General features: G+C 37.1%; 1 protein-coding gene across 1 annotated transcript in view; it reads right to left on the bottom strand.

Moving 5' to 3' along the window:
• Positions 1 to 17,050, bottom strand: part of UTRN (utrophin) — a 704,039-nt gene that overhangs the window by 121,258 nt on the left and 565,731 nt on the right. The window contains exons 54-57 of the mRNA XM_006891679.1: positions 15,832 to 16,100; positions 9,199 to 9,345; positions 4,817 to 4,895; positions 616 to 676 (exon numbers count right to left, since the gene is read on the bottom strand). Of these exons, the coding sequence (XP_006891741.1) occupies positions 616 to 676; positions 4,817 to 4,895; positions 9,199 to 9,345; positions 15,832 to 16,100 (556 nt within the window). The remainder of the gene's footprint in view (positions 1 to 615; positions 677 to 4,816; positions 4,896 to 9,198; positions 9,346 to 15,831; positions 16,101 to 17,050) is intronic.

Raw genomic sequence — 17,050 nt, forward strand, 5'->3', positions numbered from 1 at the left:
CACATAACAACAACAACAACAACAACATACCCAGGACCAAATCCTATTCAAACCCTGTTGAAATTTTAGAAAATTTATAAAATGTCAAAAGGTGAAATTATCTCGAGAGATAGATAGATAGATAGACAGACAGACAGACAGACAGACAGATAGGTAAAGACTGATGAGCCTTGACTAATTGTCTAATTTTAAGTAATCGAAATGGAAAAAGTTGGCTTTTTCAGGATAAAAATACTAAATTTTGCACTTAGATGGGTTAAAATAAGAAGAATATAGGCCATTGTTAAATTAATTTTCTAGGACAAATAAAAATGTTTTAGTATCAGTATGGTTTTGGAAACTAAGATCATTTAGAATCATGCCATTTTACCCCATATATATTAAAGTCTGCTTTGAAAATACCAACTTAACATATATAAGCTTCTATCAATAATAAACTATAACTATTGCTTTGATTTTTAAGGTAATTTATTTCACATATTAAAAATACATACATAACCCCTCATGGAAAATGCCACTCAATTCAATTTTTTAAAGTTATAGGGAGGCAACTTCTGAGTTATCAACATAACGTTATTTTCATGGTGTTCTAAAGAAGAATAAAAATCAACTTACTTGATGTAATAGGGCACTTTATTATGTGAGATGGACCTCTGCCACGGCAGCTGGACTGAAGCTGGGGGGAAAAAAGGGAGGTTACTGGGACCTCTGCTAACCCAAAAGTCTCCCACTTTAATGCAAAACAACTGAACTCGTTTCATAGCAAATTCAAAGAGGGGGCTCTGTTCCTGTAGCCGCACTCCTGTAATTATGACATCAGCTGGGCCAAAACAAAGAATGGATTTAAAGGTTCTCTGAAGGGAGGCAAAGAAACAACACGATTCCATTTCTAGCGTCAATCCTAAGAAACTGAACATGCTGATAAATACAATGTTTTAAAAAATCGAGTTCTATTTTTTTTAATGGCTTAGAAAAACATTACAATTTAAAATGGAAAACTCAGTGCCAGCTGGAAACTTCATTCTATAATTTTTTTTTTTTAACTGTGATGTGAGTGAACACTGACAAGGCCGCTTATTGGGTTCTACTCCACAATAATCATTCATGAACTTTTTTTATAAAACAAAATCTAAAATTAACTTTTCTTGGTGTATCCAAATTAAAATCTAGAGGTCTTAAGGCTGATGTCTCTAGATTAATTCATAGCACTCTTCACTTGGGTAACATTCACATGAAGCGCTGCTTAGTAGAGATAGCATTAATGAGATAAATATTAATTATAATAATTATATAAATTTAATTACATGAAATACAAAAGAGGCAATTAAAATAAAAATAGTCACAGAGTGGCAAATAACGGAGGCAATTATCAAAACTGAGGAATTCTCAAATACTTCTTTTCATTGGAAATGTACAGAGATTATCTTATACTTAATTATTACAACTGAGGTTTTGCTATCTCAATTTTTACAAAGATATTTAAACTTTTTTTAAAACTTTGGTTACTCCTTACTTATAAATAATATTACCCAATAGTAAACCAATAATTTATAGCCTCACTTAAGAACATCACCACTCATAAATCTAGAGCTATTACAGAATTTCACTAAACAGACAAGCTAATTCAAATAAACCTTTTAAAATATCTTTAAAACTTAAAACAGTCAATTGTTACCAATGCTTTTCCTGAATTTTTTTTTGCATCATAGCATTTTAAGTTTTTCATCCTACTTAGTCAACATTTATTTGACATAATTTTTTTCCCTTTTGCCTTGATTTACTTTCTTTTTATTATTAATTTTAATGAACATTTACAGAAACTTTGGATTTCTAGTCATTCATTATTGCATTTTTCACCTGCCCCCCCAATTTGCTCTTTTCTTTGAAAAGTAAAAGAAAAATTCTTTCATTGTTATACAGTCCCTCTCCCCAAGTCCACTCCACTATGCAGCTTTTATCATGGACTCCTGTCATAATAATACTTAATCATATATAGCTTTTGACATTCTTTTAAAGAACATCACAGGACAATGAACCAGATGTTGGAAGTAAAACTATTATTAAGATCTCTGCATACAACAGGCTAGTTAAGAGACTTCACTGTGGTTTAAATGCGTGTTTATTTTTTAAGCTTTTTATAGAATTTGGGTAAATACTTCCACAGCAAGTTGGTTTCTTGTTCAGTAATTCGTACATTGTTTTGTGACATTACTTGCAATCCTCAAGATGTCAAAGCATCCTGCTGCTCCATCCACGTGCTACCCTTTCGAGTCATCCTTCTTTCCAATCTTGCTTTCAGAGTTTAGAAAAGTCCAAAGCCACCTTCTTGATCTCCTTTGGTGGAATGTTCTGGGAACTGTGAATTACCTGCTGTTATTGTTCACCTGATCAATCAAGTAATATATCTTCTGATAAGGAAGCCAGCAAGAAACACATTAGTGTTCCACCTGACAGATGGATGGGAAACTCAACACACAGAGGTGAAATCATTTGCCCAAACGCCCACAGCCAGGCAAGAAATGGCAGAGCTGAGCCACAGTATCAGCATTTCTGACGCCAGTTCAACAATTTTTGTACTCACACAAAGGCAAGTATTTTCTTTTCCAACTATGTCCATGTACAGTATAAAAAAGGGATGGAAATGAGGAGCTAGTTCTAGTAAATTTCTCATTAGAGCCAACCTCATTTCACTGCTGGCAACTGGCTACTCGGTCAGTTTTCATTTTGTGCCTAAATAAACAGGCTCCTTGTATAACTGTGGGTAATGTCCAAGCCAGAACACATCCACGGATTCTAAGCACCAAGGGGCAATAATTATTATATTTAGTAATTGGGATTTTTGTCTCATTTCTCTGTTGGCCTTAATAATGGTTTTGATTTGAATAACTGTGGCCTCCCTGGAGAGCCAGTGCCAAGACCATAAAAGGCAGTGTACTTGAGTGAAGAACATGAGTTTGATTATTATTATTATTAGAGAAACTAGAGTTTTCCCTCAATACTAATAGAAGACTGATCTTTACAACAGAACCATAAAAATGATCTCAACGACTTTTCAAAATTCCTTTTTAATTTGGTCTCAGGAGATAGCTTTATAGTTTACAAAATCAAGCTTAAGAAATCTGCAGGAATTAATGTATAATAAATACATCAGAAACCAATTTACTTTTTCAACAATGATGGGACCCCAGATTTAAAATACATCCGTCACCTAAGTTGACAGTGTGTCCAAGGAAAGAGTACACATTTCCAAAGAGAAATTATCTAAGGGTTCACGTTTATAAAGCAGAAAAATAGTATTATCCATAAATGCACTCATATGAATGAATCTGTGTGTGTGTGTGTGTCTGTGTGTGTGTGTGTGTGTGTGTTTGTAAGGACAAGAAGTAGATAACTTGTATTTTTGATAGTGTGAAAATAAAAAAAAACCCTTTCATTTTAATTGAGGCAAAGCAGATTAAAACAAAGTGATGAAGAGATTAAGAGAATATACAAATATAAGACATTTAATTAAAGGGAAAGTTAACATGACTGTCAAATGAGCTTTCTCCTAAGTTTTAAATTTTACTTAAGTGGGTTTAATTTAAATTAAATAAACTCTTTCTTACATATGTTGGCCAGAGGAGGAAATAAATGGAATTAACATTTACTGAAACCATCTGTGCCAAGAACTGTGTTAGGTGCCTGTTGAAACTCCATAGGTTTTGTTCATTTAATTCTCTAGGCGGCCATAGGAAGGAGGTATTTATGACATTTTAAGTTGAAATTAACTTTCAGAGATCCATAGCTCTGTTACAAGGCAGGATTCTGGTTTAAAACTAGGCTGCGAAATCTAAATCCCACATTCTTCAACTGCCTTCAGAAGGAATCTTATAAACAATAAAGATGGATCTCAAATTATGTATTCAAGATCTCATGAGGAGTCCACAAAATTAAAAATTCCTGTTAGAGGATATTACATTAAAATCTACAATGTGGTTTAGCTACATGTACATTGCTTGACATGAAGAAAAATGAAGTACGACTGCAGAAAATCTAAAAAAGAATTAGCTCAAGAGTTCTGGCTGGAGCTCAGGTGGCCTAGTGGCAAGAAGCTGCATTGCACCCAGAGGTACGCAGTTCCAATCCACCAGATGCTCTGCTGGAGACAGAGGGACAATCTCCTCCTGTACCAGACAGATCCAATTTGATGGTACACACACACACACACACACACACACACACTAATAATAAAAGGGACAATCTCCTCCTGTACCAGACAGATCCAATTTGATGGTACACACACACACACACACACACACACACACACACACAATAATAAAATTTTTAAAAAATGAAAAAAAAAAAAGAGTTGTAGGGGTGGGCATTTTTTTCCTTTTAACATTGCTGGTGTGTCTAAAAGTGAAGGTGCCCTTTTCAAGGTGTAAAGTGAATTTTACAATTTAAAAAAGAAAAAAAATTTACATTTTTTGTGAAGATAGTCACAGGATTTGTCTACGACAGGCAGCGAGGATAGGACACTATGAGTTATCACAGCATAAGGTCTATTGAAAACTCCTATGAGTTACCTCAGTACAAGGTGTAGTGAAAACTCCTAACTCCAGAGGAGCTCACTGCTAATCTACATTGATGACTCATCAATTATGACTTGGCAAAAAGCAACCAACAGACAGTATCATCACTGATGTTAATGTTTCCCTTTATACATTTTACTTAATGTAAAGAACTATATTGAGAAGGAAGAATGTTGCTGCTTGAATGAAAGACAGGATGCTAATTTGTTTAGTTAATGAGATCAATTGAGTTGATGAGCACTTACTAGAGAGAAAATGCTGGGAGGATGGGCCAAAGTCTCGGTGGGCTTCCTGAAGCTGGACGAGGCGCTCATCCACTGACACCTGGACACATACAGAAGATGGAGAAAACGGGGTTTGAAATGCTGACTTTAACAGTATCTATTATAATAAGCGATGCTCTTGTCCAAGATATGATGGCTAGTACTAGAGACAAAGACAGTCTTCTGCAAGTTTGTTTCGTATCACTTTGCTTTTACAAAAGATTTACATTAGTAGTACCTAGTTTCACGAAATGGAAAGAGATCCAAGGAGGATTCCCACTCAAGAGAAAATGAAATGAGCACTGGGTATTTGCTTTGCGGTGAGCAGTTAAAGAGGGCGTTCACTCATGCAACGAGAATGGCACCTGCCAGCTCTTTCCTCAGAAACTACACTTGGGATTTGAGAGCCAAGGCTTCACAGCTGTAAACAGCATTTGTGATAGATGGACACATTCTTCTCCAACTTCATGAAATATGCACAGATAGGAATACCTTATTTCCTTTCCCCATGTAGTATAGAGTGAAAAGCCATGTAGGTATGCAATGTCTTTTTCCCCCTCCAAGGTAGTGTCTAAGCATGTAAACCAAGGGATATTCAGTTGCTGGTTTGTGTTGTTGCTAGATGTTGTCAAGCAGGCTCTGAACCATAGAAACTCTAAGTTTAGAAGAAGAAACCATTGCCCTGTCCTGCATTCTCCTCATAATCAATGCTGTTTCAACCCATCATTGAATCTACTGTATTCGTTTGCTATCTACCAAGAATGAGGTTGCGTTCCATGGACCGAACCCTCCTGACAACTTGTTCAAAGTATACTTGCTATCCTCTCTTCTATGGGGTATGCTGCGCTTCTTTCTAAACCAGTTTGTTTGTTCTTCTTGCCGTCCATGATATATTCAACATTTCTGGCCAGCACCACAACTGAAACGCACCCACTCTTTCTCTGTATTCCTTACTCATCACAAAGCTTTTGCCTGCATATGAAGCCACGGAAAATAGTATCACGTAGGTCAGGCAAATCTTAGTGCTCAGGGTGGTGTTTTGCTTTTTAACATGCAGCCCAGGAGCAGTGGAAAAGTTTAAAAGGACAGCAAGCTATAAATATTGGAGAGAATGAAGAGAGATTAGAACTCTCATGCACTGCTGCTGGGATTGTAAAATGGCACAACTATTGTGGAAGACAGTTTGGCGTTTCCTCAAAATGTTGAACACAGAAATCCCCTATGACTCAGTTATTGTACTGCTGGGAATATAACTATATCCCAAGGAAATGAAAACTGAGACATGAATGGAGATATGTACACTTGTGCTAATAGCAGCATTATTCACAATACCAAGAATACGGAAATAGCCCAAATGTCCATCATTAAATGAATGGTTTGGGCAACACTAAACAATAATGATTTTGTAAAGTCCTCTATAATGTGGGAGTCTAGAGACCATGATGCTGAGTGAACTAACTCAGGGTCTTAAGGATAAATACTACCTAAGACTGTTATTGTAAAAATGGAAGGACCACCAGTAAGATGTAGAGAAATGTCCTGAGTGGGAAGAGGGTCAGGAGAAGGGGACAGAAATGGGGGAAGTGTTAGGATAAGAGTGTGGTTGGATTTTGCAGGGGTGTGAAGAATAGGAAAGATTTAATGGGGACTTGAAAAGATGAGGTAAAAAATAGAAATAGATGAATTGTAATTAATTATATAAAATAGAATACATAAGAATGATTGCACAAAACAATGTAAATGGAAGATTGTATAAAACACAATGTACATGAATGAAATACACTGTAAATGAATGATTGTATCAATCATTATGTTAAGTCTTTTGTAGCCGACCTGCCCAGTGCAACACATCCTTTGGTTTCTTGACTCCTGCTTCTTCCACAGATGTTGACTGTGGATCCAATTAAAAGGAAATATTTAAAAATAAATAAATATGCTCTAAATCTAGTTATGCATACTCTACAGTTATGCTACCAACAGAATAAAAATGTGGCAGAGCTGCTGGAGTGAAAAACCAATGTAAATCAGTAACAACTGCACATGGTTTATCGATGCCAATTTTGGTCCCTGGTCTTTACCTATGTGGCATTTGTGGTTCCACTTGGATTGTCAATCTTCTTTTCAGTTGCCTGTCTTTCAGTGTGTGCTTCTGGGTCACTGGGCAGTTAGATTTCTCCTGAAGCTCTTTATATAGCGTTAGTGTGTACTTTGTTCCTCTAGGCTATAAGCATCCAAATGCTACACTTTAAATTCAGAAGGAATAAAGAAGACGCTATACCTTCAAGCTAGCATTGCTGAAAACACAGATTTCCCCATTTCATCTAACCACCAACTAACATCATAGCTTAGGGGGTTACCAGGATCAGCAACAGGACGGCAGCTTACACATCTGCTTTCAAGTGTAACAATATCTCTGATTTCTAACCTTTAAAGAGTATGAGACCAGAAAAATGGAAATAAAATCAAGATGGACTATAGGAACACTTACATGAAGAAAAAAGAATTGGAGAAAAGGAATAGAAGAGAAAAAAAAAAAAGATCAAACCAGTTTATGGTCCATTCACTAGAAAACAAATATGAGTCCAGTGGATTCTGCCCTGATGATTCCAGATGAGTGGTGCTCCTTTCAAGGACAGCAAAAGATTCACACATGCAACATTCTAATTTCTTACCTCTTCAAAGACACAATGAAAATATGAAACCATTATATATGTCAATTCGTCCAAGAAACGTATACTACAGACCCTGGAGGAGTTGGAATGACACAGTGACTAGGGTAATAGGGTAGGTGTGTCAGAGATAATGAGATTGGCTCAGGATAGGGCAGTGTTCAGAGCTACTGTTCATAGGGTTGCTACGAGCCACAAGCAACTCGACAGCACATAACACAACAGTGGCACAGTGGTTAAGTCCTCAGTTGCTAACTGCAATGTCCTAGGTTCAAACCTGTAAGCTGCTCAGTTGTTGCAGTGATATGGCACCTGCTTCTGTAAAGATGCAGAACCTTGAAAACCTAATGGCAAACTCACTGGCAATTCTGTCCTTTAGTCTAAATCACCTTGATGGACCGATTTCTTATATCATTTTATACCTCTTGAAAAATAGTATTCTATATCAAAAGTACATACACATCTTAATAGTTAGGATATTTGATACCACATTTTAACCTAATAGAGAACTTAGAAAGACTTCATTCCCCTGCCTCCCCAGTTTTCAATACAATTTATCTTGTTAGATTTTAGGGGGAGTGAAGATTATGAAGCCAAAGAGCTGGGCACTGACTGTGAAAAAGCTCTTGACTGGCAGCCTGCAAATGCTGATGCCTACCCAGGCTCTAGAGGGTCCTCCTTGGTTCGGTTCAGCTATACCCAAGACAAGGCTTAGAGTCATTAAAACAACTGTCTTAATTCAACCATGAACTAAGATATCTTTAATGCTAAGGTGCACCTGACCCAAGTCATGATCTTTTCAATTGCTGCAGGTGCATCAGAAATCCAGAGAATGAAAAAGGAGGAAAATTGTTTCATTCTAAGTATTTATGAAGAATACTGTCTATACCCCAGACTTCCAGAAGAACAAACAAATCAGTCATAGAATAAATACAACTGGAACGCATCACAGAAGCAAGAAATTATCAGAAGACCAATTGCTGAAAAAGATTGGTGAAGTGGAATGTCTGCAAAACATTAAGATAGTTCTGTGAGATGACTGACCCAAAAGTGGTCCAATAGCAATGGGCTCCAGGATACCAGTGACCATGGAACTGCATAGGACTGAGGGGAATCTTGTTCTGTTAAAACAGAATTTTGTGATTGGCGAACCCTCGGTGATGATTTTGGCAACTCTTGGGTGAGGCTCCCCCCCCCCAAAAAAAAAAGATCTAAGAACTAAAGGTAAACACTGCAATAGCACAAACATGTCATCTTGGGGAAAATGACCCAGTTACCTAAGAAAGAAGCAGATGGAAGAAGAAGAATAAATATTTTCTTAATTTCTTTTCTTCAGTAGCAAAAAACCATCTATATTTCTATATATCTAAGGTATAATAATGATTTCTTTATGAAACATTATGGAAAAAATATTTCTGAACCTACTACAAGTTATAATTGTGAATATTTTAATGTAATTTTTTCTAAATATTGTACAATTGATATCTAAAAATAGTACATTAAGAGCTTTTTAAATAATTGTAGCCTTTGAACTCAAGATACTAAAAGTTTAATAATTGATGCTGTTACATGCTCAGTTCTTTATCAAATGCAGTCGAAAAGGAGAGAAAAAATGATGGATGGTAGAACACTGAGATTTGGCTTAAAAACCAACCAGGGTGTGAACACAAACTTGGGGCAAAAATGAACAGATACCTGTAAAATTTTCCATCTCATATTAAGGTCATCCAACTGGCGCGACATCTTTATAGACGGGTGCAGGTCAAGTGGAGAGAGCTGACTGGATAAATCATTCATAGTTTTTACTTTTAAGTTGATTGGTGCAATTTCTTCTCTAAATGCCTAGAAGAAATGGGTGAAAATGATATCAGAATATAATGAAAGCGAATAAGGGCAGAACTAAAGGTACTGCGCCCTTGATTCCAGACCGCTGCAACGATGTAGCAAAATCAAACCGATCACATGATTTGATTATTGCTTTCTCAGTTCATGTAAAACTTACGTTTATACTGTATTGTACTCTATTAAGTGTGCAGTAGTATTAAAAAAGGTTTGAAATAGACCAAAAATTACCAAAATGTGACACGGAGACTCAAAGTGAGCATATGCTGCTGGGAAAAAAGTGGTGCCAACAGATCTACCTGACACAAAGCTTCAATCTGTAAAGAAATGAAGTAACAGGAAGTGGAAAATAAAGCCCGGCAGAGCCAAATGAGGCACGCCTGTACTTCCGCCCTTCCTTCAAGGGCAACTCCAAGGCCACCTCTGAAGCCATCAGCTACACAAAACAAAACAAAGAACAGACAACATTCACTCTTGTGGGGTTAATTCTTATGCAGAGCAAATCCACTCATGTGAAGAGAGAAGGCACTCTAAAAGGTTTTCAGTAGCTTATTTTCTGGAACTAGATTGCTAGATCTTTTATCTCAAAATCAGGTATGTAGCATTGAACCTCTACTGGTTCAGTTAATCTCAGCACCACCCAGGGATTCTACAGAAATCTGTCATAATTCAGGTTTTTATTAACCCAGATTACCAAAGTCACCCTTCCCAGGGCATCTAACTATTTAAGAAGAATAATTGTAATTTTGTGCGTGTGTGTGTTGTGTTGTATACTCTCAAGTCAGAACTGACCCATAGCTGACCTTCCAGTACATTTTTCAGAAGCAGTTAATCTCACTGGAGGAGACTGCCCATCCTTCTCCTGTGGAGAGAGAAGCTGGTGGATTTGAACCGACTGCCTTCGGATTTGGAGTGCAGCTTCTTGCCATTAGGGCACCAGTCTTTTAAATTCTTAATATTTCTGATATTCTTCTTAAGGACAAATAAGTGTGCACTTTTTATTATCCACTTACTAATTCCAACTTTTGATTATGTTTTTAATTTCCTTTTCACCCTCCTCATTCAAATGTCTACCTTAATGTTTTTACCTGACGCAACAACTCGATCTGAACTTGTTAAGTCAGAGAGTCACCAGTAAAAGCCGCTTTCCTAATCACAAAATCTATGCCTATTACATACCCGAGGAGAAGGTTTTTCCCTTTCAAAATCACTTATGTTCACTGTCTGTAGTTAGGGGTGGGGCAGGAAGATAGGGTACTATAGAAAAAGAGGTAAGTGAGGCTTTGAATTGGCAAATGCCACCTCTGGACACAGAACAGAGAGATGGTGCAGGAAGGAGGAGGTTAGGAGGATGACGGAAGGGCAGGGGGGAAGCAAGAACAAAGGAAACTCTTGGACTCAGAAAAGAAAGTAACCATTCTCTTCCCTTAATACCTCACGTATAGTCTAAAAATAGTCTTTATTATGCAGTTTTTATTATTATTATTACTATTATTGGTTGTGGTGTACCGAGACAGAATCAACCATAGCAAACACTCCACCTGGTTTTCAGAGGCAGTTAAGCACACAGGGGTTCACTGTCCATCCTTCTTCCACAGAGCTGCTGGTGGACTTGAACCACGTACCTTTTATATATGGGCTGCCAGTGCAACTCCTTACCAAGAGACACCTGATTAATAAAAAATACCATATATATATATAAAAGAAGGAAACTATTCCTCAAAGCCCCACGGAACTGCTCTGTTGGAGATGACCAGTAAACTGCAAAAGCAGTTCGGAGGCTCCAGGTCTCAATGGCAGGTAAAGATGCCGGGCGTAGCAGTACGTGCATAGGGGACAACTAGTGGGAGAATCCTGCAAAGAAACCACATTTCCAAAGTAGGTGGAAGAGGGAAAGCTGCAAAAGACAGAAGACTTGCTACAAAACGAGAGGAGAAGGAAGTTAAGGGTTGTGATGTTTGGTGTTGATCATTCTATTGAGGCTGGAATCGCATAGAAGGGTTTCTGGTGGTATCTGAAGGGCCTTGATAGCATAGTGGTTAAGCACTTGGTTACTACCTAAAAGGTTAGTAGTTCAAACCCACAAGCTTTTTCAGGAGAGAAACACATGAAATGCATGAGGCAGGTCTACTATATGCTATAAGGTAACCAAGAGTCCGTATCAACTCAATGGAAATGGATTTTGATTTTTTAGGATGTGTATACTTAGAGAAATGTACAAATACCGTTAAATTTTAAAAATAGCAGTGCTAAAACCGAAGCCATATAGTCCAAAAGAATTAACAATTCATATATAAGCCCTAGAAAGATGCAAGGGAGCTCTGCTGGCCTACTGCTAAGATGCTTGCTGCAATCCCAAAGGCACATGGTTTGAGTCCACCAGCTGCTTGAAGAGGATGCGTAACTTCCTCCTGTGTGAGTTACTGCCTTGGCAAACCTGCTGGAGGATCAGCTATGGGTTGGTTCCAATGTGATGACAAAACACCACCATCAAGACAGATGTAAGTGGGAAGAGGATGAGAAGAGAGCTTCAGGCTAGAGGGGCCTGGGTTCCCTGAAAATCAGCTGGAAATAATTATGGAACTTAAATCTTTCAAGATTTTTCTGGCCGTAGTTCTAATATTGCACATTAATATTCTCACTGTGGGTACCTGGGAGGACTCTAGAATTTTAATCAGCTGTTAAAATCAACATCATTGTATTTTTTTTTAGCTGTTGGAGAGTACAAATTCAATGTTAGAAGATGTTCTGAGATTTATAGAATTTTAAATAATAACTGATTTCAAGAAGGTGGTGCAAACATTTCTCTAATTAGATTATTACTTTAGAATAGATTTTAAAAGTGCTGTAGAATAATAGAATTTTCATTTGTATCCTGTCAACAAAAATGTTTTGTCATTCCAAGCCACAGGTGAAAACATCAGGAGATTTTTGATAAACAAGGTCTTTGGATTTTACTTGCTGTTTTTATGGTCGAGTGTTTTATGGCAATGCGAATCTTTCATTATAGGGAGAAAATGGTTTTGTTTTTTAAAAATTTCTGCATTAAGAGGCTTGGAACAAATTAAGTTTTAAAATGGTTTCAGGACTGTTGTGAATTCTAATATAAAGAGCTCTATCTATCACGTTTAGGCTGTACTTTCCCACGAGAGAATAGGTCTGTGCCATTTTCTTACTATGGAAACAGAAACATCTGGTAGCGTTAACAGTGCTGATTGGCAGCCCACGGGCAGATGTGAATGCCAAACCCTTTTCCAGATGTCTAGTGTGCAAATGAGAATGGTTAAGGAAAACTTTAGGGACGTTTGTGTTATTCTCTTACCTTGATTTTATGTTTCAGCTGCTCAGTATTTTACGTGGGTATCAACTCATTAGTATTTGGTAGTAATCAATAAATATTTTTTTCACTTGCTTATAGTTAGAGGAGGTTTTTTGCTGAGAGGCTCAATTTAAAAAAATAAAAGTGGCCCCTGGTGGAGCAAATAAGTTTGAACTTGATTGCTAACCTTGGAGAAACGGTTTATGCTGGAAAAGGTGGAGGGCCAGTGAAAGAGGAAGACCCTTAACAGGATGAACAGACACAGTGACTGTGAATATCAGCGATGAGTGAACTTGAACTTGGCACAAAATAGGTCAAGGGTTAGATTCAGTGCTCACAAGGTCTCCATGAGTCAGAGTCAATTTTACAGCACATAAAACCAGCAATGAACCCACCCAGTTACACCATGGAGGAAACACACGTGGATCTGCTTCGGTAAAGACGACAGCCAAAATACCTACAGAGTACAAGTAGAGAATGACTATGCAAATCCATGGGGTTGGCAGGAGTCTGATTCAACTCACTGGCTGTGCTAGATTTGGGTTTTAATTTTTTTAAAAAAATTGTTTCTATGAAATCTGAAGTATATTATAGAACACAAAATACTAATCTTACTAAAAAACTTTGAGCTATTCCCCCCCCCAAATAAGATCTTCAAATAGTTTAATTCAGTTTTTTAATTCTTCCCTCGTAAAACATTAACGTTGGTCTTGCCTAGCTTTCCATTGAAGCAAAGACTGGATTAAAAAGATTTTGATGTTTAAAAAGATTTTGGTTTTTTCCTTTAATCAAATAGGAATAACAATTCCCAAATACAAGCTTTAATAAGTCCAGATACAACTCTTTTTATCCTACTCTTTCCATGAAGTAATACTTCCCAAGTCAAATAAGTACATGCTTACCATAACTCAAAAGCATTCTGGAAGGTCAATAGCACATTTTTTTTCTTAAAAAATAAAACCACTGTCTTGAAGATTTTCTGTGTTTTAAACCCATTCTTATATAAATGAGATGCAAAGTTTCAAAGAAGCTATGCTAAAGACTTTATTTCCAGCTGGTGTTTTTAAAACAAATCTATCCATGGAAATAGTATTAAGGACTGTTAGAAAAAGCACACTGAATTCATAGTGTAGCTGGAAACTTCTGTTTACAGTGAAAGATGACAGCTACTAATGCTTTTAGTAATAAACAACTTAATATTTAACTTTTAAACCACTGAATCAAAATAGTTAATTAAGGTTGTGTTTAAGACCATCATGAAAATGGACTCTACAAATGAAAAGAAAAGCAACATAGGAAAAATATCCTAATTCCAGTGCTGACTAGTGGTGTGAGTTTAAGAATATGCTCAGTTTTACCTTTTGTTACAATGAGCATAATAATAGTTACTATCTTTCTGAGTAGATGTGAGAATTAAAAGGGATATTTATGCAAAGAAGCTAAGAACATCTGGTGGCACACAGTATGCCTTAATAAAATGTTATCTATTACTATTATTCCTTCGTCTGTCTATATACTTATTTATGCAATTTGCATAAGTATTGAATTACTTTCCTAAAACCTTCTTTTTCTTATTCATTCAGTTACTGGATACAGAGTTTAAGAGTTATCCAATATTTGCACATAAAAGATTTGTGAGCCTACTTTCTTTTATTGCACTTTCCTGTGCTTCGAAGAAAGCACTCTTTTACAAATGAAAGTGTGTGGCAATTGTGCATTGAGCAAGTCTCTTGGTACCATTTTTCCAACAGCATGTGCCCACTTTGAGAGAACACGGCACGCACAGACTGAAGGGTACGCATAACTTTTATATGCTCTGGGGAAGAAAACAATTCATGCAACTTGCTTTGCTGGGAGATCTACTGTATTGCAGAGTTATGGAGTCCAACCTGCAATATTTCTCAGGTATATACATGTAGCTTTCGTGGTGTTCATGCAAGGAAAAATCCCAATCATGATAGATGCTTTCATCCTTGCACTTTCTTATTGTCCATTTAATTTCTTCTTTATTTAGTTCATCACTATCCAGTGTCAAACTCAACACTAAGCTCATTGACACTGAGTTGGTTTGGTGCACTGAAACCCTCCACTGGGTTTCCGAGGTGGTAAATCTTAATGGAAGGAGACTGCCCATCTTTCTCCCATGGCAGTGTTGGAAGATTTGAAAGGCTAGAGACATACAGCCTTTTGCTTGGTATCACAAGGTGCCTAAAACATTACTATCAGAGATCCTTACTATCGAGTGAAGGGTTTATCATTCTACTACAGGAACCATTCCATTCTAAACCAGCTATTTGTGTCTCTTTACATGTAAATTCTAGGAACGTTCTTCTTGACATGTTCTAGGACACCAAGGGAGTCTAGACCATGAATTTAACAGTCTTAATTCTGAGCAGTTCTTGACTAAATACAAGATTTTTGGCTAATCTAATCCTTAAACTCACAAACTCAGACAATGAGAGAAAATTTGTAGATGAAAATCCTCCCTAAGACAGTAAATTTGTGATTAAACCTCTATATCTGACTCACAATTTACAGAGAATACAGAGAGGAGAACATGCTACAATGTAACATGTTAACTGTGAACTTGAACTTGCAGAATCTAGACTATGGGAACCACCAGGAGACAGACAATTCCATTCCTTCAACAAATACATTGGAATGGAAACAAGAGAGAAACAATAAGGAGGTTAGCACAAAGGAGGGTGTTGCAGTAATAATAGTGCTCCTTCTCTGGAGGTGGGAACTGACTGACTAGTAGTTCAATGGGAGAAAGACGGCCGGTCAGTACCCAAATCCTCACAGGAGGGTCAGCTATGAGTCAGTTCTGATGCTATGGCATCCACTGTGAGTTTAAAATATTTTACAAAGCAAGTGAAATTATAATCTGTTTTGTATAGAGGTGCAGAGCGGGATGACTGAAAGTGTCAAAACAAAGGAAGAGAACTACTGTTTGTAGAAACCTGTTTGTGGTCATTTGAGGAGGTCATTATGGCTGAAGATACCTGTATTAGGAAAATTCCTATCTCCTGACTTGGTGAAGTGCTTCCTGGTGCTGGTCTTCTAACAATATTTGACAACAACTTAGATATGTGGCTTTCATTACATGTGTGACATTTAACTACACAACATTTGTCACACACTCTATTAAAGGCAGTGAAGCTGACCGTGGTTTTCTCAATGTGGTCCTGCAGCGAGTCGATGAGTAAGTCCCCCACAGGCTTCCAGCCATTCCGCACCGCCTCCACCTCCTTCATGTCCGCATCCAGGTCATCCATCGCGCCCTGCAGGTCTCGAAGCTTCTCCAACGCCTTGTCTACTTGCTTCTGCCAATTGCTAGTAACAGCATTTAGACTTTCCCACTTCTCTTTAACTTCTGAGGACTGTTTGCGCATGGCTTTGGCAATCTTCTGGGCTCTCTCCTCAGGGGTCAATTCTATGAATTTTTGTTTTAAAAAGAGAGAGAGAAAGAGAAAAATAATTTGGATACCTCAGGAAAGCAACACATTTTATAGCCAAGTAAGATATACAACACTATTTTTTGAACTGTGGCTGCCAGATAACATAACGACAGCACTGCACTGGCCAGAGGAACCGCAATTTTCCTGCTACACTTACAAGTTTACTCAGGAAAAAAAAAGAAAAATTGTTATTTTGACAAATAAACACTTCTGGTGACGTTAAAACTTTTAATCTATTCACAAAGCTTCAACTGTAACAAGTTAACATAAGAAATAATATCATTTTTCTTTAATAGAAATTTAGTTATTAAAATTCAAAGATATTTTTTCATTCCATCATCCTCAAGAGAAATGGGAAGTATAATTACCAGAGAATAGCTCTGAGTTATGAAGGAAATACTCTCAGAAAAGAAGATTAATTTACCTTAATATAATTTTTTTTTTAATATAGAAAACACAAGTGAAGGCAAGCCACATATCTTGGATACTTCATCATGTGGGAGTCTATCCAGCAGTTTATCTCTAATAAAGGGTATTTTCTGAAGCCCAGGAAGTGTACACACACGGATAAGAAATTTCAATAGGAGGCTAGCAAGATTTCAAGGACCATTCTACACAGAACTAGGGGTTTCTGGAATATCTAAAATACAGTTAGACTTAACAGACAGAAACACAGGAATAATTCAATGCCAAATAACAGGATAAGAACAAGAAGTCGACAAGTAACAGGAGAGGAAAACAGAGGATAGAAAAGGAAATCAAAGTCAAGTTCAATATATTGTTGTTGTTATGTGTAGTTGAGTCAGAACTGACCCGTTGTTGTTGTTGTTGACTGCCTTTGAGTTGAGCATGACTCATAGCGATCTTATGAAAAAAAGGCCGAAGCCTTTCAGTAACTACCAACATCAAAGTTCATAGAGTTTCC

The sequence above is a fragment of the Elephantulus edwardii genome, unplaced genomic scaffold, assembly GCF_000299155.1.
Source record: "Elephantulus edwardii isolate Elephantulus edwardi_28Jun2011 unplaced genomic scaffold, EleEdw1.0 scaffold00102, whole genome shotgun sequence".
Lineage (NCBI taxonomy): Eukaryota > Metazoa > Chordata > Mammalia > Macroscelidea > Macroscelididae > Elephantulus > Elephantulus edwardii.